The following is a 23830-nucleotide window of genomic DNA, read 5'->3' on the forward strand; positions in this document are numbered from 1 at the left end:
GCTGGGATTACAGGCTTGAGCCACTGCGCCCGGCCTGCATGCAGAGTTAAAATATGTGACAACATTAACACAAAAAGGCAGAACAGGGGCAAGCAGAGCCCTTACATTGTCTTGGAAATAGCCTAAGATTAGTCTGTATTAGATTCAAGGAGGCATTTTATCTCCAGAATAACTACAAAAAGAATAACACAATAATGTATAACTCACAGGCCAATAGAATGGGGTATAAGATAATTAAAAATAAATCCTAAGAAAGCAAGAAAGGGGAGCCAAGAAAGGAGAGCGAAGGGAACATACAAAAAGTAGGACAAATAGAAAACTAGTAGTAAAATAATAGACTTAAACCCCACAATTTCAATAATTATTAAAAATGCAAATAGATTAAAATATCCAATTAAAAAACAAAGATTTTTCAGAATAATTGAAAAAAAAAGCTATTTGACACTTACAAGATATACATCTCAAGAACACACAGAATTTGAAAGTAAAAAGATGGAAATATATCTACATACTATCAATATCTATGAAAAGAAAGCTAAAAACCAGAGCACACTTTAAAGCATTTCTAGAGATAAAGCAGTGTATTTCATAATTATAAAAGTGTCAGTTCACTAGGAAGATATGACAGTTCTAAATTTCTGAGCTCCTAATAACATAATTTCAAAATATCATAAAGAACTAAAACTAAAAAAAGAAATGGACAAATTAACAATCAGAATGGAAGATTTTAACACATCTCTGACATCTTTGACAACAAGTAGACAGAAAAACATCAGGCCATAGAAAATTTGAACAACATAATTAACACGCATGGCCCATTGAACTTATACAGAAATTACACCTAACAAATGAAGAAAACACATTCTTTTCAAGTCCACCCGGACATTTATTAAAATTGATCAAATGCTGGGCCAACAAAAAGTTTCAACAAATATCAAAGGATTGAAATAATGCAGAGTATGTTATCCAACTATAATGGAATTAAGTTAGAAATCAATTACAAAAAAGATAACTAGAAATTTCCTAGTGTTTGGAAATAAAAACAATGCATTTCCAAATAATCTGTGGGTCAAAGACGGTATCTCAATAGAAATCAAAACATATTTTAAACAAAATGATAATGAAAATACAACATATTAAAATGTATAGAGTGTAAGAACAAGCCAAACTTAAAGGAAAATTTATAATCTTTAATGAATATATTTAAAAAAGAAGAAAATCTAAAAACTAGATTCATAATATCTACCAAAAAAGTCATATCCAGCCAGGCGTGGTGGCTCACTCCTGTAATCCCAGCACTTTGGGAGGCCAAGGCAGGCAGATCACTTGAGCTCAGGAGTTTGAGATTAGTCTGGCCAACATGGTGAAACACTACCTCTACAAGAAATAGAAAAATTAGGCAAGCATGGAAGCATACGCCTGTAGCCCCACCTACTTGGGGGGCTGAGGCAGGAGGATCACTTGAACCTGGGAGATCAAGGTTGTGGTTAGCTGAGACTGAGCAACTGCACTCCAGCCCAGGTGACAAAGTGAGACCCTGTCTCAAAAATAAAATAAAATAAAATATAAAAAGTCATATCCAAAGGGGGTGAAAAGACAGAAAATTAAACCCACAGAAGGCAAGAATAAGGAAATAATAAAGATTAGAAAACAAATTAGAGAGAGGTTCCAAGATGGTCGAATAGGAACAGCTCCAGTCTACAGCTCCCAGCATGAGCGACGCAGAAGACGGATGATTTCTGCATTTCCAACTGAGGTACTGGGTTAATCTCTCTGGGGCTTGTTGGACAGTGGGTGCAGCCCATGGAGTGTGAGCCAAAGCAGGGCGGGGCATCGCCTCACCTGGGAAGCGCAAGGGGTCAGGGAATTCCCTTTCCTAGCCAAGGGAAGCCGTGACAGATGGTACCTGGAAAATCGGGACACTCCCACCCTAATACTGCGCTTTTCCAACGGTCTTAGCAAACGGCACACCAGGAGATTACATCCCATGCCTGGCTCGGAGGGTCGCATGCCCACTGAGCCTTGCTCACTGCTAGCACAGCAGTCTAAGATTGAACTGCAAGGCGGCAGTGAGGCTGGGGGAGAGGCGTCCACCATTGCTGAGGCTTGAGTAGGTAAACAAAGCGGCCGGGAAGCTGGAACTGGGTGGAGCCCACTGCAGCTCAAGGATGCCTGCCTGCCTCTGTAGACTCCACCTCTGGGGGCAGGGCATAGCTGAACAAAAGGCAGCAGAATCTTCTACAGACTTAAACGTCCCTGAAGAGCTTTGAAGAGAGTAGTGGTTCTCCCATCACGGAGTTTGAGATCTGAGAATGGACAGACTACCTCCTCAAGTGGGTCCCTGACCCCCGAGTAGCCTAACTGGGAGACACCTCCCAGTAGGGGCTGACTGACACCTCATACAGTAGGGTGACCTCTGAGACAAAGCTTCCAGAGGAAGGATCAGGCAGCAACATTTGCTATTCTGCAATATTTGCTGTTCTGCAGCCTCCACTGGTGATACCCAGGCAAACAGGGTCTGGAGTGGACCTCCAGTGAACTCCAACAGACCTGCAGCTGAGGGTCCTGACTGTTAGAAGGAAAACTAACAAACAGAAAGGACATCCACACCAAAACCCCATCTGTATGTCACCATCATCAAACACCAAAGGCAGATAAAACCACGAAGGTGGGGAGAAACCAGAGCACAAAAGCTGAAAATTCTAACAATCAGAGCGCCTCTTCTCCTCCAAAGGAACGCAGCTCCTCGCCAGCAATGGAACAAAGCTGGGTGGAGAGTGACTTTGATGAGTTGAGAGAAGGCGGCTTCAGACAATCAGTAATAACAGACTTCTCCGAGCTAAAGGAGGATGTTTGAATCCATCACAAAGAAACTAAAAACCTTGAAAAAAGATTAGACGAATGGCTAACTAGAATAAACAGTGTAAGGAAGACCTTAAATGACCTGATGGAACTGAAAACCACGGCATGAGAACTACGTGACGCATGCGCAAGCTTCAGTAGCTGAATCGATCAAGTGGAAGAAAGGGTATCAGTGATTGGAGATCAAATGAATGAAATGAAGCAAGAAGAGAAGTTTACAGAAAAAAAGAGTAAAAAGAAACAAACAAAGCCTCCAAGAAATATGGGTCTATGTGAAAAGACCAAATCTACGTCTTATTGGTGCACCTGAAGGTGACGGGGAGAATGGAACCAAGTTGGAAAACACGCTTCACGGTATTATCCAGGAGAACTTCCCCAACCTAGTGAGGCAGACCAACATTGAAATTCAGGAAATACAAAGAATGCCACAAAGATACTCCTCGAGAAGAGCAACTCCTAGACACATAATTGTCAGATTCACCAAAGTTGAAACAAAGGAAAAAATTTTAAGGGCAGCCAGAAAGGTCAGGTTACCCATAAAGGGAAGCCCATCAGACTAACAGCGGATCTCTCGGCAGAAACTCTACAAGCCAGAAGAGAGTGGGGGCCAATATTCAACATTCTTAAAGAAAAGAATTTTCAACCCAGAATTTCATATCCAACCAAACTAAATTTTATAAGTGAAGGAGAAATAAAATCCTTTACAGACAAGCAAATGCTGAGAGATTTTGTCACCACCAGGCTTGCCTTACAAGAGCTCCTGAAGGAAGCACTAGACATGGAAAGGAACAACCAGTATCACCCACTGCAAAAACAAGCCAAATTGTAAAGACCATCGATGCTAGGAAGAAACTGCACCAACTAACGGAGAAAAATAACCAGCTATATCATAATGACAGGATCAAATTCACACATGACAATATTAAATGTAAATGGGCTAAATGCTCCAATTAAAAGACACAGACCGGCAAATTGAATAAACAGCCAAGACACATCAGTGTGCTGTATTCAGGAGACCCATCTCACGTGCAGAGACACACATAGGCTCAAAATAAAGGGATGGAGGAAGATCTACCAAGCAAATAGAAAGCAAAAAAAAAGCAGGTGTTACAATCTTAGTCTCTGATAAAACAGACTTAAAACCAACAAAGATCAAAAGAGACAAAGAAGGCCATTACATAATGGTAAAGGGATCAATTCATCACGAAGAGCTAACTATCCTAAATATATATGCACCCAATACAGGAGCACCCAGATTCATAAAGAAAGTCCTTAGAGACCTACAAAGAGACTTAGACTCCCACACAATAATAATGGGAGACTTTAATGCCCCACTGTCAACATTAGACAGATCAACGAGACAGAAAGCTAACAAGGATATCCAGGAATTGAACTCAGCTCTGACCAAGCAGACCTAATAGACATCCACAGAACTCTCCATCCCAAATCAACAGAATATACATTCTTCTCAGCACCACATTGCACTTATTCCAAAATTGACCACATAGTTGGAAGTAAAGCACCCCTCAGCAAATGTAAAAGAATAGAAATCATAACAAACCATCTCTCGGACCACAGTGCAATCAAACTAGAACTCAGAACTAGAAACCATTCAACTACATGGAAACTGAACAACCTGCTCCTGAATGACTACTGGGTACATAACAAAATGAAGGCAGAAATAAAGATGTTCTTTGAAACCAATGAGAACAAAGACACAACATACCAGAATCTCTGGGACACATTTAAAGCAGTGTGTAGAGGCAAATTTATAGCGCTAAATGCCCACAAAAGAAAGCAGGAAAGATCTAAAATTGACACCCTAACATCACAATTAAAAGAAACAGAGAAGCAAGAGCAAACACATTCAAAAGCTAGCAGAAGGCAAGAAATAACTAAGATCAGAGCAAAACTGAAGGAGATACAGATACAAAAAACCCTTCAAAAAAAATCAATGAATCCAGGAGCTGGTTTTTTGAAAATATCAACAAAATTGTTAGACTGCTAGCAAGACTAATAAAGAAGAAAAGAGAGAAGAATCAAATAGATGCAATAAAAAATGATAAAGGGGATATCACCACCAACCCCACAGAAATACAAACTACCATCAGAGAATATTATAAACACCTCTATGCAAATAAACTAGAAAATCTAGAAGAAATGTATAAATTCCTGGACACATACACCCTCCCAAGACTAAACCAGGAAGGAGTTGAGTCCCTGAATAGACCAGTAACAGGCTCTGAAATTGAGGAAATAATTAATAGCCCACCAACCAAAAACAGTCCAGGACCAGATAAATTCACAGCTGAATTCTACCGGAGGTGCAAAGAGGAGCTGGTACCATTCCTTCTGAAACTATTCCAATCAATAGAAAAAGAGGGAATCCTCCCTAACTTATTTTATGAGGCCAGCATCATCCTGATACCAATGCCTGGCAAAGATACAACAAAAAAGAATTTTAGACCAATATCCCTGATGAACATCAATGCAAAAATCCTGAATAAAATACTGGTAAACTGAATCCAGCAGCACATCAAAAAGCTTATCCACCACGATCAAGTGGGCTTCATCCCTTGGATGCAAGTCTGGTTCAACATACACAAATCAATAAACGTAATCCATCATGATTATCTCAACAGATGCAGAAAAGGTCTTCGACAAAATTCAACAGCTCTTCATGTTAAAAACTCTCAATAAACTAGGTATTGATGGGATGTATCTCAAAATAACAACAGCTATTTATGACAAACCCACAGCCAATATCATACCGAATGGGCAAAAACTGGAAGCATTCCCTTTGAAAACTGGCACAAGACAGGGATGCCCTCTCTCACCACTCCTATTCAACATAGTGTTGGAAGTTCTGGCTAGGGCAATCAGGCAGGAGAAAGAAATAAAGGGTATTCAATTAGGAAAAGAGGAAGTCAAATTGTCTCTGTTTGCAGATGACATGACTGTATATTTAGAAAACTCCATCGTCTCAGTCCAAAATCTCCTTAAGCTGATAAGCAACTTCAGCAAAGTCTCAGGATACAAAATCAATGTGCCAAAAATCACAAGCATTCTTATACACCAGTAACAGACAAACAGAGAGTCAAATCATGAATGAACTCCCATTCACAATTGCTTCAAAGAGAATAAATACCTGGGATCCAGCTTACAAGGGATGTGAAGGACCTCTTCAAGGAGAACTACAAACCACTGCTCAATGAAATAAAAGAGGACACAAACAAACGGAAGAACATTCCATGCTCATGGATAGGAAGAATCAATATTGTGAAAATGGCCATACTGCCCAAGGTAATTTATAGATTCAATGCCATCCCCATTAAGCTACCAATGACTTTCTTCACAGAATTGGAAAAAACTGCTTTAAAGTTCATGTGGAACCAAAAAAGAGCCCACATTGCCAAGACAATCCTAAGCCAAAAGAACAAAGCTGGAGGCATCACGCTACCTGACTTCAAACTATACTACAAGGCTACAGTAATCAAAACAGCATGGTACCAAAACAGAGATATAGACCAATGGAACAGAACAGAACCCTCAGAAGTAATACCACACATCTACAACCATTTGATCTTTGACAAACTTGACAAAAACAAGAAATGGGGAAAGGATTTCCTATTTAATAAATGGTGCTGGGAAAATTGGCTAGCCACATGTAGAAAGCTGAAACCAGATCCCTTCCTTAGACCTTATACAAAAATTAATTCAAAATGGATTAAATACTTAAATGTTAGGCCTAAAACCATAAAAACCCTAGAAGAAAACCTAAGCAATACCATTCAGGACATAGGCATGGGCAATGACTTCACAGGGATAAAAGAACTTAAACAAATTTTCAAGAAAAAATCAAACAACCCCATCAAAAAGTGGGTGAAGGATATGAACAGACACTTCTCAAAAGAAGACATTTATGCAGCCAACAGACACATGAAAAAATGCTCATCATCACTCACCATCAGAGAAATGCAAATCAAAACCACAATGAGATACCATCTCACATCAGTTAGAATGGCGATCATTAAAAAGTCAGGAAACAACAGGTGCTGGAGAGGATGTAGAGAAATAGGAACACTTTTACACTGCTGGTGAGGTTGTAAATTAGTTCAACCATTGTGGAAGACAGTGTAGCGATTCCTCAAGGATCTAGAACTAGAAATACCATTTGACCCAGTCATCCCATTACTGGGTATATGTTTATTGTGGCGCTATTCACAATAGCAAAATCTTGGAACCAACCCAAATGCCCATCAATGATAGACTGGATTAAGAAAATGTGGCACATATACACCATGGAATACTATGCAATCATAAAAAAGGATGAATTCATGTCCTTTCTGGGATGCGGATAAAGCTGGAAACCATCATTCTGAGCAAACTATCACAAGGCAGGAAACCAAACACCGCATGTTCTCACTCATAGGTGGGAACTGAAAAATGAGAATACTTGGACACAGGGTGGGGAACATCACACACTGCGGCCTGTCGTGGGGTGGGGGGATGGGGGAGGGATAGCATTAGGGGATATACCTAATGTAAACGACGAATTAATGGATACAGCACACCAACATGGCACATGTATACATATTTAACAAACCTACACGTTGTGCACATGTACCCTAAAACTTAAAGTATAATAACAAAAAAAAAAGAAATTAATGTAATGGAAAACAAATATACAATAGAGAAAACCAAGAAGCAAAATGTTGGTTTTTTTGAAAAAAATAATACAGTTGAGAAACTTCTGTCAACACTGGCAAAGAAAGAAAAAGAAAAAAGAGAAGGTACAAATAACCAATTTCAGGAAGGAAAGGGGAGCCCTCTATATAGATCTTATCAGCATTAAGAATATAAGAAGAGGCCGGGCGCGGTGGCTCAAGCCTGTAATCCCAGCACTTTGGGAGGCCGAGACAGGCGGATCACAGGGTCAGGAGATCGAGACCATCCTAGCTAACACAGTGAAACCCCGTCTCTACTAAAAAATACAGAAAACTAGCCGGGCGAGGTGGCAGGCGCCTGTAGTCCCAGCTACTCGGGAGGCTGAGGCAGGAGAATGGCGTAAACCCGGGAGGCGGAGCTTGCAGTGAGCTGAGATCCGGCCACTGCACTCCAGCCTGGGTGACAGAGCGAAACTCCGTCTCAAAAAAAAAAAAAAAATAATAATAAGAAGAAGAAGAAGAAGAAATTGTAAGCAACTGCATGCCAATGAAATGAATTATTATTTTTTTTTAATTTTATTTTTTTTTTTGAGATAGGGTCTCACTCTGTCACCCAGGCTGGAATGCAATGGCACGATCTCGGCTCACTGCAACCTCTACCTCCTGGATTCAAGCAATTCTCCTGCCTCAGCCTCCTGAGTAGCTGGGACTACAGGCACCTGCCACCACACCCAGCTAATTTTTGTATTTTAGTAGAAATGGGGTTTCACCATGTTGGCCAGGCTGTTCTCATACTCCTGACCTCAAGTGATCCACCCACCTCGGCCTCCCAAGGTGCTGGGATTACAGGCGTGAGCCATCACATCCAGCTGAAATGGATGAATTCTTGGAAACATACAACTTATCAGATTAGCGGGGAAAAAAGGTAAAAAAAAATCTGAAGAACTCTACACCTATAAACAAAAATTAAATTCATAACCTTCCCACAAAGAAAGCTCCAGGCACAGATGGCTTCTCTGGTGAATTCTTCCAGACACATTACAAAGAAAAACATCAACCTTACCACAAACTCTTCCAGAGAACAGAAAAAGAGGGATCATTTCCAACAATTTTATGAAATCAGTACAACCCTGATGCCCAAAGCTGGCAAGAATATCACAAGGAAGAAAAATTACAGGTCAATCTCTCTCATGAATGTAACCGTGACAGTCATAAGTAAAATAGGAGCAAGCAAGTCCAGTAGAACTCTCTGCAGTAGTCCAAACTGGATACAATTTTTTTTCCATTACCATTTGTATAAACAAAATTCATGATATATTCAAACAGAATATTGTGCTGCAATGGAACAAACAGGCTACTGCAACACATAACAGCATGGATGAATCTCACAAATGTAGTGTTGAGTGAAAGAAGCAAACACGAAAGGCAAATAATGTAGGACTTCATTTATAGAAAAATAAAATCAGGCAAAACTAATCTACACATATAGAAATCAAGATAGTATGACTTTGGGAGTGGGAGAGGGCTGGTGACTAAGAGGCAACATAAGCAGGCGGTTTGGAGGCCTTGGTAGTGTTCTATTTCCTGATCTGGGTGCTAGTTACACAGGTGGGTTCGCTTGAGCAAAATTCATGGACCTCTACAGTTCTGATCTGTGCACTTTTTTGTGTGCATGTCTTACTTCAATTAACAGGAAAAAATGTTATCTTAAAAAATAAAAGCATTCTATTTCCTTGCTTGAATTGGTATCAATCTCATCTGTCTATTATTTAGAATTGATCATGCCATCCCCCCCTAAAAATCAGAACTCTGATGGATTATGTAACTACTTTCTTGAGGATTCTCAATTCATTGGGGGCATAAAAATGAAATAACTTTATTTTCTTAAAATTTACCCACCATGGGCCAGGCGCTGTGGCTCACACCTGTAATCCCAGCACTTTGGGAGGCTGAGGCGGGCAGATCACGAGGTCAGGAGATCAAGACCATCCTGGCTAAGATGGTGAAACCCCGTCTCTATCGAAAATAAAAAAAAAATTGGCTGGGCATGGTGGCAGGCACCTGTAGTCCCAGCTACTCCGGAGGCTGAGGCAGGAGAGCATGAACCCGGGAGGCGGAACTTGCCACTCTGCTGCAGCCTGGGCAACAGAGCGAGATTCCATCTCAAAATAAATAAATAAATAAATAAATAAATAAATATCCACCCACTATCCACCCTCTTTTTTTTTTTTTTTCTGGGTGTCAACTCTTTTAATCACACCCTGGCTTGATTCCATTTATTAACCTCTTCAAGTTATTAAGATCATCTCATTCCAGCATGTAAGGCTCCATTTTGTTCATTTCAACTTAAGCTTCAAACAGGATTTAAAACTATTTTTTCCTCCCTTCTTTTTCCTCCTTTACTTCCAGACTTGTCCAAAAGTAGACGTCGATTGCTAGTGGCTTGGAGTGCATGCATGTGTGACGGTGGAGTGGCAGGTGCTCTGCTCTTTATATCCTTCCTTCTCTTTCTTTTGGTTGCTTCCCGTCTGATATTAGGGCAAGAAGAATAGGGAAGCAGGTATTTCATATGGCTTCCTAGAAAGGTTGCAATTTCTTCTCTGTAGGATATTGCTGCTTCTTTATTTAGTCCTGTCAGACTTTCAATGTGCTCTATACTGGAGAGAATCCAAGTACTGGCTCCCTCACTGGCAAGGGTCATTGGGGGCCTCTCCACTGCCCAGTTCCTTCAGATGTATATCTTGCACCTACTTGACCTCTCCTGTGAGGGGTCCAGCTAGCAGCCTCTTGGAGATAGGAATGTGGGCTATTGTGGTGCCTCCTCCCTTAGCTAGGCCATCTCTCTTGTCCCCTCTCCTTGCTCTGCAAGCACGGAACAGTCAGCTGGTCCAGGAGAGGTGACAGATGAGATGATCACCAATCTCTTACCTTGTAGAGGGGGGATGGCTGGGCATTTCTAAACTTTATATGTAACTCTCCTGAGGGTTCCTTGTTAGACTTTGAGAGGAAAAAGTGCTTCCATCTTCTCCCTTACAGTGAGAATGGGGTGAAGGAAGGGAAGAGAATATCCTTATGAATATTATACTTCACAAAAGGCTAACCTCCTCTCTACCCACCCTTTCCTTATACTTCCATGAGTAGGAATGGGGTAGTTTGGGAAACGTTTGTGGTAGGACTGTTTCCCTGTATCAGCGTTCCTTAGTAGGCTGGCCTAACTATAGGTGGTCTCCCAAGTTAGAATATGTGAACTTACCCCATTCTGTGCACAGCTTTGAACCTTAGTCAGGGATGAGAGCACATTCCTGTTGACATCTTATTACACTTGCCTCCAATCACCTTGAACTTCTATTAATCTTCACACCATGTGGTGGGAAAAAAAAATAACAATTCTGTAGTAACTAAAAATACAGCACGAAAGGAAATGGGATACAGGAATAATGGCAATGATTTTCTATTTTGCAAAGCCAACACCTTCAAGAAAATTTGGATAATTGTATTATTCAGCTATTCAAATGTATTTGAACTCTTTACCTATGGGTACATCTTTCATTTTAGTACTAACTTGTCTATTTATACAATTTCTACTCTTACAATCTTGATGTGATTGAGGATCAAAATTGAACATAGCTAAGCAATGCAAAGTATACTGTTGAAAACAAAGCATACTATTTGTTAAAAGCACAGAACCACAATTTAAAACAAGCCAGAGAGAACAGTGAACAATGTATCAATATTTACTGTGGGGAAAGCAATATTTTATTACAATCAATAACAGGTCAAGATTAATTTTCTTCCAGAAAGGGGAACATAATTTATGCTTTACACAGTGTAATATACAAAATATTTTTAGTTTAGTAAGACATCACTACTAAAAATGGAACATATTACTTATTCAGTAAAATGACCACCTGCTTCTAATCAGTATCATAATTCACTTGACAGATCTGAGGTTTCCTTAAGTGGGTTTTTGCTTTACTGATTTTCTTCCCTCGGCTTGACATTCCAATCTCCCACATAGTTGACGCATGGAGCAGCTGCTTGATGTAGCAGGTGAGCAGTGTGGTACACCAACACAAAGAAATGCCACAGAACCAAAAAACTATCATATAAACAGTATTTTAAAGGGGAAACAATTTTCTAATAAAAATTCTCAATGGGGACGTCTTTGGAGACAAAATATTAAAGTCAGCCTTGAAATATCACTTAATATAGTATAAAAATTCCTTTCATGAGATTTTGCTTTCTATATAATTCATAGCCTGATTCTTTCTTATAAACCTTTGAGAAGTACTGTGAATAGAATATATTGTACCAGGGACTTGTATCAAAAAATCTTTGATTATCCATTAACAATTTGAGGATTATAAGATTACATTTCAGGTAATTTAGAGTAAGATTTTTTTAATGTGGATGCCAATGTGGAATCATATCATAATCATAATTACATATTATACCCAAATATATAATTTATCTTTTAAATTTATCTAGATTCTGAGAAATGTCTCTCAGTTCATTTTAAAGCAATAAACTGAATGACATATTTACTTAAAATATTTCTAAACTCTTTATTAGTATCAAGTGGAAAGAATTTTTTTTTATGCCTAGGAGAAATTTAAATAAGTCAGGTCAGGTGTGGTGGCTCATGCTTATAATCCTAGCACTTTGAGAGGCTGAGGTGGGAGGATCACTTGAGCCCAGGAGTTGGAGACCAGCCTAGGCAACATAGGGAGACCTTGTCACTACAAAATAAAAAAAAAAAATTAGCTGGACGTGGTGGCACACCCCGGTAGTCCCAGCTATTAGAGAGACTGAAGTGGGTGGATCACTTGAGCCCAGGAGGTTGAGGCTACAGTGAGCTATAATTGCACCACTGCACTCCAGCCTGGGTAACAGAGTGAGACCCTACCTCAATAAATAAATAAATAACTCCCCAAATCAGTTTCTTGTCATGTAAGATAATACATTACTACCAGACAACATGGTCCCTTATCAAAGGGAAGCTAATCATTGCATCAGTCTCAAAATGTTTGTGAAAACAAATAACCCAATGATAAATGTAATTAAACCCCAAGAAATACATTAAACAACTATTGTAGAAACAGCTATTACTCTGAACATCAACACTGGTATAAGAACTAAGCAGTTTAAACTTTATGGGACTATGCATTAACCTAAAATGATTCCTGTGATTTTAAGTACAGAGATTCCATACGTCTTTTTTTTTTTTTTTTTTTTTTTTCTTGAGATGGAGCCTCACTCTGTCGCCCAGGCTGAAGTACAGTGGTGCAATCTCAGCTCACTGCAACCTCTGCCTCCTGGGTTCAAGCAATTCTTCTGCCTCAGCCTCCCGAGTAGCTGGGACTACAGGGGCCCATCACCACACCCGGCTAATTTTTGTATTTTTAGTATACACGGGGTTTCACCATATTGGCCAGGTTGGTCTTGAACTCCTGACCTTGTGATCAGCCCACCTTGGCCTCCCAAAGTGTTGGGATTGCAGGTGTGAGCCACTGTGCCCAGCCCATACTTCTTTCTTTAGATCCTAATAAGTAGTACATCTAGAAGATGGGAAACCCAAATCATACTAGTCTTCATTGTTCATGAATGTCGATCTGCTCCTGTATAGCCAATCACATTAGTGAAACACTGAAGGATCTCCTTTAGTATTTCTAATGTAATTGCCCATAAATATTGGGAGCATCAACTAATAAGGTAACATTTGGAAAGTTTTTTTGAGCCCCTTGGACCATTTATGATACATCAATAATGGTAGGACTCATTCCAAACCACATTTTTTTCCCCTCAAATTATCTTCTCTAATGTTTTTGCATCATCATTGCCTCTTCCTCTCAATTTATTTTTAACAAGATTTTTTTCTAACTAGAAAATGTATGCTTATATAGGAAATTTGAATAATAAAATTAGAAGGAAAAATACCCATAATTCTATCAATTTTTTTTCCTCCAGGATTTTGATAAAATAATTACAATCTGAAGAAGGTATCTTACATCTTTTCTCAATGCTGGGGGAAAATATATTTAAAATAATTCACTTAGGGTTTTGATAAGAATTCACATAGGTTTTTGGTTAACATAATGGACTGCTTTAATGCTTAATTGCCTCCACTGTCTTTATTAGGAAAGCAATAGAGGTATTACCTAGCAGGTCCAGTAGAATTCACAAAATTAAATACCAGCATTATTTGACTCCACTCTAGGTGTTGCTTCTTCATAAACTTCACTTTAATTGATGTGTAAATGGTAGCTATCATGTATAGAGAGCCTTAATGATGTAATATTCACATCAACCACAACAGTAAGATATCATTATTCTTACTTTACAAAACAAGTATCTGAAATCAGTCACATAGCTCTTAAATGGTACATTGGGAATTTTAGGGTATTTGAACCCTGTTCTCTCAGCTTCCAAGGACATTCTCTCTACCGCAGCCCAACACCTCGCCCTAAATATCATAATCTGCTTAACGAGGCCCTGTGGTTGGGTACTTCAAATGCCCACTCGCCTCTCTCTTTTCTAAGCAATTATCAATAATGTTGGAGAAGCATTTGGTGTATAAAACTTTGTTTCTATCATTATTTTCCCCAGAGTCTTAAGATTTAAATTATTATATTAAAGGAGGCAGGAATGTTTTAAAGGCTCTTTTTTTTTTTTTTTTTTTTTTTTTTTTTTTTGAGACGGATTCTCACTCTGTGGCCCAGGCTGGAATGCAGTGGCACGATCTCGGCTCACTGCAAGCTCCTCCTCCTGCCATTCTCCTGCCTCAGCCTCCCAAGCAGCTGGGACCACAGGCACCCACCACCACGCCCGGCTAATTTTTTGTATTTTTTTTTTTGAGACGGAATCTCGCTCTGTCGCCCAGGCTGGAGTGCAGTGGCCAGATCTCAGCTCACTGCAAGCTCCGGCTCCCGGGTTTATGCCATTCTCCTGCCTCAGCCTCCCAAGTAGCTGGGACTACAGGCGCCCACCACCTCCCCCGGCTAGTTTTTTGTGTTTTTAGTAGAGACGGGGTTTCACCGTGTTAGCCAGGATGGTCTCGATCTCCTGACCTCGTGATCTGCCCGCCTCAGCCTCCCAAAGTGCTGGGATTACAGGGGTGAGCCACCACGCCCGGCCTAAAGGCTATTTCTATATATTGCCAATTGCTTGTCTCAATGCAGTTGGCCAAATTACAATTCAATCAGCTGAGCCTGAGGCCTCCTGCTTCACTGTTCCCTTTATAAAAAAAACCTCGGTTCATTTGATAGATGAGAAGTGATTCTCTGTTGCTAAGGTTTTTAAAATTGTTATAAATTCACTGTTTTAATACACCAATTCACCATTCTACAAAGTGAACCTTATACAGGGCTGGCTAAGTCCTTGAACTAGAATGGGAAGACAAGAGAGCGGTTATTAGGCTTTTTCTTCGTTTTACTCACTCAACGGTCATCCAGCTCCTACTCTTGGCCAGGTACCACACTGTGCTAGTGTTGGGGATATAAAGATGAAAGCCCATTCTTGACCTCTAAGAGCTTAAGGACTAGCAAGAGACACAGACACATAAACAGACAATTTTAGTATAGAGTGACCAGCACTGTGACCAAAGAAACAACAGGAAGATGCTTTGGGAAACACGGAAGAGAGCACCTAAGCTACTTCAGGAAGGTCCTAGAAGCCTTTTTGGAGATTCTCAGGTCTGAGCTCCATCTTGAAATGAAGCAGAAGTTAACCAGCTTTTCCCTGACATCTTCAACCTGAATTAATTGGTTCTTCGTCAGTGGTCCTCTAATAGAGCACTCATAACAGTGTTTGCACTTACTTCTTTCCATATCTCTCACTCTTTCACTGAGCTGTGCTTCTTGATGAGAGGGACTATATCCCTAATTAGCCTAGCACAATACCCAAAAACACAGTAGGAATGCAATAAACGTTTGTGTAACTATTTTACAATTCTAGTCATGAATTTATTTCTACCCATATCTTCTTCTTGCATTTATATAAATGTGTAATTTTCCTTTTGATTGTAAAAATAATACTTTTACCACACACCCATCAGAAGGGCTAAAAGGAAAGGATAACAAATAACAAGTGCTGGTGAAGTATATGGAGTAATGGAAATATTCATACATTGCTGGAGGCAGCAGGAATTAGTTCGATCACTTTGGAAAACCGTTGGCAGCCTCTACTAAAGCTGGGTCTTTCGTATCCTATGACATGGCAATTCCACTCTCGATATACACTCAACAAAAATGCATGCATATGCTCACCAAGAGGCATCTTTTCACCAAAGCAGCACTATTCATAACAGCTGCAAACTAGAAAATACAGAGAGTCATCAACAGTAGAATGAGTAAGCTTATTGTGGTATGACCACACAGAGCAAGGCAAAAGAATCTATACTCAATGATATGAAGGAATTTCATGAAAGTAATGTTGAAAACAAAGCCAGTTTTTATTTTTAAAAAGTACTTACAGTATGATTGCTTTTATATAAATATGCAAAACTGAGAAGCAAGATGACAAAGGGAGTGTCACATCTAGAAAGTGGTGCAATAAGATGCACAGCTAGTGCTGCCTTGTGACTCTAAGATCTACCTCCTTCAAAAGTCTGCCTGTGGCAAATGCGGCTCCGCTCCCAAGCCAAGACAAAGTATAATTGGAGTGCAGAGGCTAAAAAACAAAATACCAACTGGACTGGTCGAATGAGGCACTTAAAAATTGTGTACAGCAGGTTAAGGCATGGCTTTTGTGAAGGAACGCCACCTAAACCCAAGAGGACAGCTGTTGCAGCAGGAGTTCAAGACCAGCCTGGCAAACATGGCGAAACCCTGTCTCTACTAAAAACACAATAACTAACTGAGTGTGGTGGCGGGCGCCTGTAATCCCAGCTACTCGGTAGGCTGAGGCAGAAGAATCACTTGAACCCGGGAGGCGGAGGTTGCAGTGAGCCCAGATTGTGCCACTGCACTCCAGCCTGGGCGATAGAGCAAGACTCCGTCTCAAAAAAACAAAATTTGAATTAGTCACACAATAAATGTTCTGATTAAAAAAAAAAAGGCAAAACTCTCCTTTGCTATTAGAATTCAGGAAAGGTTAGTTATGAGTGAGGAGGGGGTTTAGTGACTGAAAGGAAATAGGAAGGGGGAGTTTCTGGGAATATTGTAACGTTTCTTGAACAGGGTGCTGATTAGACATGCGGATTTCAGTTTGTCTATGTATGTATATTACACTTAGTTTTTTTTAAGTAATCTATCTTTATATGTTTATTACTTACAAAAGGTATACAATTTTTCTGTATATATAGTACACTTAGTTTCATTTAAGTAATATATCTTATTTGAGAGAAAGCTAGAAAATACAGAAGTGTTTAAAAATTTTTGAATCACCTACAATCCTACTATCCAGTGATAACTACTGTTAACATTTATTTTTTTCCAGTTTTTTTTCAAGTCAGTGTGCACATGCTCTCTCCTCCCCTCCACTCATACACATAAATTTTGCTAAATTAGGTTCATTCTCACTTAGTTTTATTTCTGCTTTATTTTTACATAAACTATATCATTCAATATTCTTTGCAAGCATTTTATAAGCAGCTGAAACATACTCCATTGAATGTATATGCTCCAGTACATTTAATCAGTTGCCCATTGCTGTATTTTCTTATTAAAAAATAATCAGTCATAGTATCTCTCTCTCACACACACCCCTACACCTCTAGACATTCTTTAAGCTCTGCATTCATTCTCTATTTCCCTCCAGAAAGGTTGTACCGATTTACAGTTTCACTGGCAAGATGTGAGGGCTCCTTGTATCGCAGTCCAACCCCAGCTCATTTCTTAGTATAGGTTTGTTTTTAGGATGGTCGGGCTCAAAGCAGAACTAAGAGATCTGCCGTTTTGGACACGGCCGAGGTGCGCGGCTCCCGGGGCCTGGAAAGCGCTCTGAGCACGCCGGTCCCTTCAAGGTTGCGCGGGCTCCCGACGAGACCCGGCACAGCTGGGCACCCCCGCGCGCTCCCGGGTCTCGCCGGCTTCTCGCCGGCCGGTTGGCGGTTGGCCGGTTGCCGTGAGAACGACGGAGCCTCGGAGAGCGCAGACTAGCCTGTATCTCAGGGGGCGAGGGATACCGAGGCCCAGGCATGGAGCTGCCGGATCCGATACGCCAGCGGCTGGGAAACTTCAGCCGGGCTGTGTTCACTGATTCCAATCGTACTGTGCCGGAGTACAGTGAGGGTCCCGGTGAGTGACCGAGGCCGGCGCAGGGGGTGTGGCCTGCCAAGGGCTTGGCGTGGGGTTTGGAGCGTCCAGAATTTGCCCGTACCTAAAATGGCGATGTCGCCATTTTAGTCGGTTCCCCGCAGTGCGGGCCAGCGCCTTGGAGGAGGGGCCGGCCCGGGCGGGGAGCTGAGGCGCTGGCGGCCTCCGGCCCCAGGCCCGGCCTGGTCTGCGCGCGGTAGCGCCTGGCCCGCTCGTGCAAGCCCGGCAGCTGAGGTGGGGCCGACCTCTGTGCTGTGCAAGGCCCATCATTGCTCCTGGGAAACCCCAAAAATAAAAAGATAAAAGCCACCCTTGCTGCACAGGCTAGTCCCCCGCGCACCGCGAGAGCGAAGGCCCAACTTGCTTTTCCTCTGCGGCGCCCGCCCTGGCTTTTCTGTCCAGGATGGCGAGGAACAGCCCAGGCAATCCCACCTTCCCCGTCCCCACCCCCACCCCAGGGAACAAATTTGCCTTTTCCCTTTTCCTAGCAGAGCAAGTAGGTTCCTAAGCAAGGCCATTTTCTGGCAGAAAAGATTAGGGGAAAAAAAAAATTTTTTTTAAAGAGTCCTTTCAAACCACCATCCACTCCCAACTGGCATGTGCCATACTAGCCGGACGTTCAACAAAACTCACCCCTTCCCTGCCTTCTCCTCCTCCTCCCCTATATGTAACTCTTACCATAAGGTAAGAAAATACCATGATGCCTCTGCATCCTTCAACTTGATGACAGGTGATAACGCAGTTTCCTCCAGAACAGTTTCCTCCTCCTACATCATGATGGTAGACAACACACTGTCAACTAAACCCATGTGGTTTCCATCATTCAAGTCTGCTGGGAAATATAAATCTTTTCCACTGCTTGGTTTTAGAGAATTTTTAAAAGGGACAGAGAAAAGTTAAGGCAGTTCCCAAAGCTGCATTTTGTCACCTTGATCACTTGCCTATTCCCCAAATGTAGGCCTTTATGATTTAGGATGTACAGAGAAAAATGTGAAAAAATTAGGTTTCACGTTTCTGGTTCCAAGGATGAGGCTTAATGAGCGCTAACGTCTGATAATACAAGGTAAAAAGACGTTTTCTGAAAAGGGCCAGATAGTAAATACTTTAGGCTTTGTAGGCCATATGGTCTCCACGGCAGCCACTGACAATAGTTATTGAATAGGCATGGCTGTGTTCCAATAAAACTTTAAGGACACTGAAATTTGTATTTCATACGGATTTCACGTATGAAAAAATATTACTTTTTTAACCATTTAAAGGTGAAAAAACATTTTTAGCTCATTGACTGTACAAAAACGTTTAGGCAGCTGACCAGTTGTTTACCTATCCCTGATTTATATTGTATGTTTTAATTTAAATTCCATTTACAGAACTCAACTTGAACTTTTGCAAAATTCAGTAAATTTATATCTTATGCTTTTAAGGTTCATTTACATATCAATTTGATTTTCATTTCCATGATTATAAGTTTGATCTGCTGAAATATGGACATAGCATAACCTTTAAGATGTTAACACACAATACTTGTAACATAAAAACCATTCTTTGCAAAATTTGACTACAGTTTCTTCTCAAAGGTACTGAAATGTTCTGCTTGCCCAATTTATTATTCTTTCCCATATTTTCTTCTTTGTGGATCAGAAGTAGGTTTGATTATTTGTACTGTAATAACAAATTTATGTAATTACCATGTCCACAGCATTGTGCTGTTGCTATCAGAAAGATCCTAGGCTGGTGAGTTGTCTTCAGATTTAACAGATTTTAAGAATTCATTCATTTATCAGTGGTAATTTAATAAGCAGTTGCAAGCAAAAGTAGATCATAATAATCAGGCATATTCTTGGAGCTAAAAGAAACTATTTTGCTGTGAGAGACCATGACTGTTTCTTATATTTTAAAATTATTAAATGACAGATAAAAACACTCAACTATGGAGAAAAGGAGAAAATAATGTTTTTAAGACATTTATTTTAGGGCCTTTAAAATCTTACGTGTAGAGCAACTGATTTCAATATATGTGTCCGCTCTTAAGAATTTAGTCAAATTTAGGATATATTTTGTAGGGTTCAATTTTAAAAATCAAATTCTTAATTTAGGACCCTTCTCTCTTACATAAAAGCAAAAAGTGTTATGGAATCAACCTTAGGTAAATGGAACTCATGTATCACAAATGGCTATACTAGTAATGTCCTTATGACAGTATGCTTTCATTAATTCATTCTTATGTGTATTTGATATTCACTGCATATAAAGCAAGATGCTAGATTCTATGAGGGTCTCAAATTAGGATAGGACATGGTATGTGCTTGCAGATAAGTAGATAAGTAGAAGAGAAGAAGGAAAGGGGACTAATATTTGTTGAGTGCCTACTAAGTGTGCCCAGCACAGTGCTAGGATGAAATAATTCATATTGGCTCTAATTCTCACAAGCAGCCTGGGAAGTTTTAATTTCACTATTTTACAGATGAAGAAATAGAAGCTCAAAGAACTTAAATAATTTATATCAAGTCTGACATCCAGGATCACAGAGGTTTGGGGAGCTCGGGTTTGCTTGAACTCTGAAGCCCGTGATCTGTTCAGTACACCAGACTGTTTTTCGGGGAGGGGAATGTGGTTCTTTGCTAGCACTTCTTATTGACAGTTTAGAGTGATAAGTACCTGAAGGGAAAAGGTATTTCTGCTGGGGTGGGGGAACTGATGAAGGAAGTATTGATGGAAAAGACGACGCTGAATTGGACTTTAAAGAATGGCTAAGATTAGGGTATGCTGAAAAGGGAGATGTGTCTAATTATATAATCTTGGTAATCTGTTTTTGTATGAGATTAGTTTATATGTGAGAGATTCATTTTTATTTATTTTATGCATTAATTTTATATGCTGTTTACATAGAATTCTACAAAGGAGGCAATGATAATTATCTGTTGAATAGGATTTATATTGATATTCTACATTAAATCTGTACCAGTAGTATATGCAAAAAAGTCAGAAGACTGTAATGGCAAAATGGTAAAATAATTGAAAAATATGAAACATACCCCCAAATAGCCAATATTTGACCTAACTGGTATTAGGATGAATATTCCTTTTACTGTCAATGATTATAAATAGGCTTAAAATTTGGTGTTTTACTGAGTCAATATTATAGTTATTAATTCTAGGGGATAGGATATATGTATATATACAAGTTTCATAATTTGTTCCTTTTCTGTTCCTTCTGTAGAAAATGAAATGCTCTCCAGTTTGCCATTGCAGATGTCACTTTATTTTAATACCTACTATTTCCCACTGTGGTGGGTGAGCAGCATTATGATGCTTCACGTGAAGGTAAATCTAAGCTTTAATACTTTTGCTGCACTGACGTTGTTAGAGTGTCAATAAAATTAAAGTTCTTAATAATTTTTTTCTATCTCAAATCAGTGTTACTATACGTGCGATTTTACAAACATGTTTTGCCCTTTCTTTTAGTATTCAATCTTGCCTGATTACTACAAATTCATTGCGATCACTGTTATCATCCTAATAACCTTAATTGAAGCTATCCGGTTGTATCTGGGCTACATGGGTAACCTACAGGAGAAGGTAAGCTCTTTTTTCCTTTCTCTCAGTGATAGATATAAATGAAATCAGTTTTCATAACAAGTAAAAGGCAGTGAGGTGTGGCAGAAAGAGCACAGGCCTGAATTTAAAGCCTGACTCCAGCTTTACCACTTCTGTCACTGTGGTCTGTTTGCTTAATCTCTTGAGCCCTGGTTTCCTCATATATAAAATGAGGAAAATAATATTTATTTCACAGGTTTGTTGTGATTAAGTGAAATGATTTATGTAAAGTATATGAATGTGGTAAACACTTAAAATTGATATTTTCCCTCTTCTCATCAGTCTTGAAAATACATGGTTACTTAAACATGTGTATTTGGATCCTGAATAAGAAAACGGGGGAAAATTATGAATTCGTTTCCTATGGCAGGCCCATGTTTTCTGCATCATCATGCTACCTAAGCATTTATGGTTACCAGAGTGTAGGGATAATGCCTAAAGATTCCTGTGGTTTTCTAGGCCCTTCATAATAAGGCCCCACCCAGCCTGTCTTACTGTAGGTTTTGCTGTTTTCTCACTCAGCCATCCATTCCAGGCTGATGTGCTGATTCCCAATCATGCTAGTATCACGTGTTTGCTTACTTACCTTTTTGCCTCTTCCTACTCCACAACTTTAAAAGCCTACATCCCTGAGGTCTTTCTTTCACCTACCCTAATCACTCCCTTATTTCTTTCTTTCACCTACCCTAATCACTCTCTTATTTCTTGTAGCATTTAGTCTGTACTTCTAAATATTGCCCTTAATTGTTCACTAAAGTGTAGTATCCTAGGATTGTTTTACATAAATTAGTTTTCTCATCTAGACTGTAAGTTCTCTGAGGACAAGGACCATGTCATCCTCCTTCAGAATCACTCACAGAGCCCATAATGTAGGTTCACAGTAGTGATAAGTACTTATCTGTATAAACAAAAACTATATTTTACTGATTTTTATTACTCTTGATATGTGTCATTGCAGGTTCCTGAGTTGGCTGGCTTTTGGCTTTTGAGCCTTCTATTGCAGTTACCTTTAATTCTTTTCTTGCTCTTTAATGAAGGCCTAATAAATCTGCCCTTGGAAAAAGCGGTACATATCATCTTCACTCTCTTCCTTGCTTTCCAAGTTGTTGCAGCATTTCTTACCTTAAGGAAAATGGTTAATCAGTTGGCAGTTCATTTCCACCTCCAAGACTTTGACCGGCTCTCTGAAAACAGAGGAGACAGGAGAAGGATAAGGTCATGTATAGAAGAGGTCTGACCCAGTGTTGAGTGAAAATCTGACAGATCATTCCAGAAGACTGTATGAGTTAGGAAAATATCAGAGCTCTAATATGAGAAAAGGGACAAAGCAATTGTTTTGTATATGCTCTCACTCTGAAATTCCAAGGTTGGGGGCAATGATGAAACTTTGTACAATGTATGAATCAGTATATTAGCCCCAAAACCTAGATGTTGTCCACCTGATGCCAAATTTCTTAATGTTTTTTGATGTTGTCTTTTTCAGGAGTGTACAAATCTACGTATTGGTGGTTGTCATTTGCCAGCTCTCCTGTAGTAATTCTGGTTAAAATCTGTAACTAGAGATGTGTACATTTCTTTAAAACTTGTCGGTTATCCATGTCTTGGCTATACATATAACCATGTTTCTTGACATGGAAATGCCAGTCAATGTTCCTATGTATCTGACTATATTTATAAACCAAGAGACCCACCAGGCACAGTGACTCACATCTGTAATCCCAGCACTTTGGGAGCCCAAGGTGGGTGGATCACGAGGTCAGGAGATCAAGACCATCCTGGCTAACACAGTGAAACCCCGTCTCTACTAAAAATACAAAAAAAAAAATTAGCCGGCCGTGGTGGTGGGCGCCTGTAGTCCCAGCTACTTGGGAGGCTAAGGCAGGAGAATGGCGTGAACCCGGGAGGCGGAGTTTGCAGTCAGCCGAGATCAAACCACTGGACTCTAGCCTGGGCAGCAGAGCGAGACTCTGTCTCAAAAAATAAATAAAAAATAAACCAAGAGACCAAATTTTCATGTCTGCTAGGGTTAAATTCTAACCCTAATATTAGCTGTTATACTGAGATTAAGAAGAAAACAGGTGGATTGCTTTGGTATTTAGGAAATATTTTTGTTATAAAATTATAACTTTCATAAAACCATATTCAGTATTTGTAATGGTGGTATACAAAATGCTTTTACAATAAATTATTAAATATTTAAGGTATCAGTAACAGATCATCCTTGTCTTGTGCAATTCTTTTGGGCTATAGATTTGTGTTTTTTATGACAGAGTTGCAAGGGAAGGAAGGAAAACAAATCCTAGAGAGCTTTCTATATAGTGGGCACTGTAGTAGGCGTTTTAAATTAGCACTTGTGATCTCATCTACTAGGTTATCGGTCACCAAAGAACCGCTTCATACCCATTAAATTCACATGAGGCTTGATTTGGAAACCAGAGCGCCTCTTAATAC

At 39.8% G+C, this 23830-nt stretch overlaps 1 protein-coding gene across 1 annotated transcript; it reads left to right on the forward strand.

Annotated features, from left to right (window-relative positions):
* Positions 1-17439: 17439 nt before the first annotated feature.
* On the forward strand, positions 17440-23592 carry TMEM17 (transmembrane protein 17). Its single transcript, XM_010369126.2, has 4 exons — positions 17440-17764; positions 21003-21106; positions 21248-21361; positions 22338-23592. The coding sequence occupies exons 1-4, from the start codon at positions 17665-17667 to the stop codon at positions 22614-22616; spliced, it is 597 nt and encodes a 198-aa protein (XP_010367428.1). The 5' UTR covers positions 17440-17664; the 3' UTR covers positions 22617-23592.
* The last annotated feature ends 238 nt before the right edge of the window (positions 23593-23830 follow it).

The sequence above is a fragment of the Rhinopithecus roxellana genome, chromosome 17 (genome assembly GCF_007565055.1).
Source record: "Rhinopithecus roxellana isolate Shanxi Qingling chromosome 17, ASM756505v1, whole genome shotgun sequence".
NCBI lineage: Eukaryota > Metazoa > Chordata > Mammalia > Primates > Cercopithecidae > Rhinopithecus > Rhinopithecus roxellana.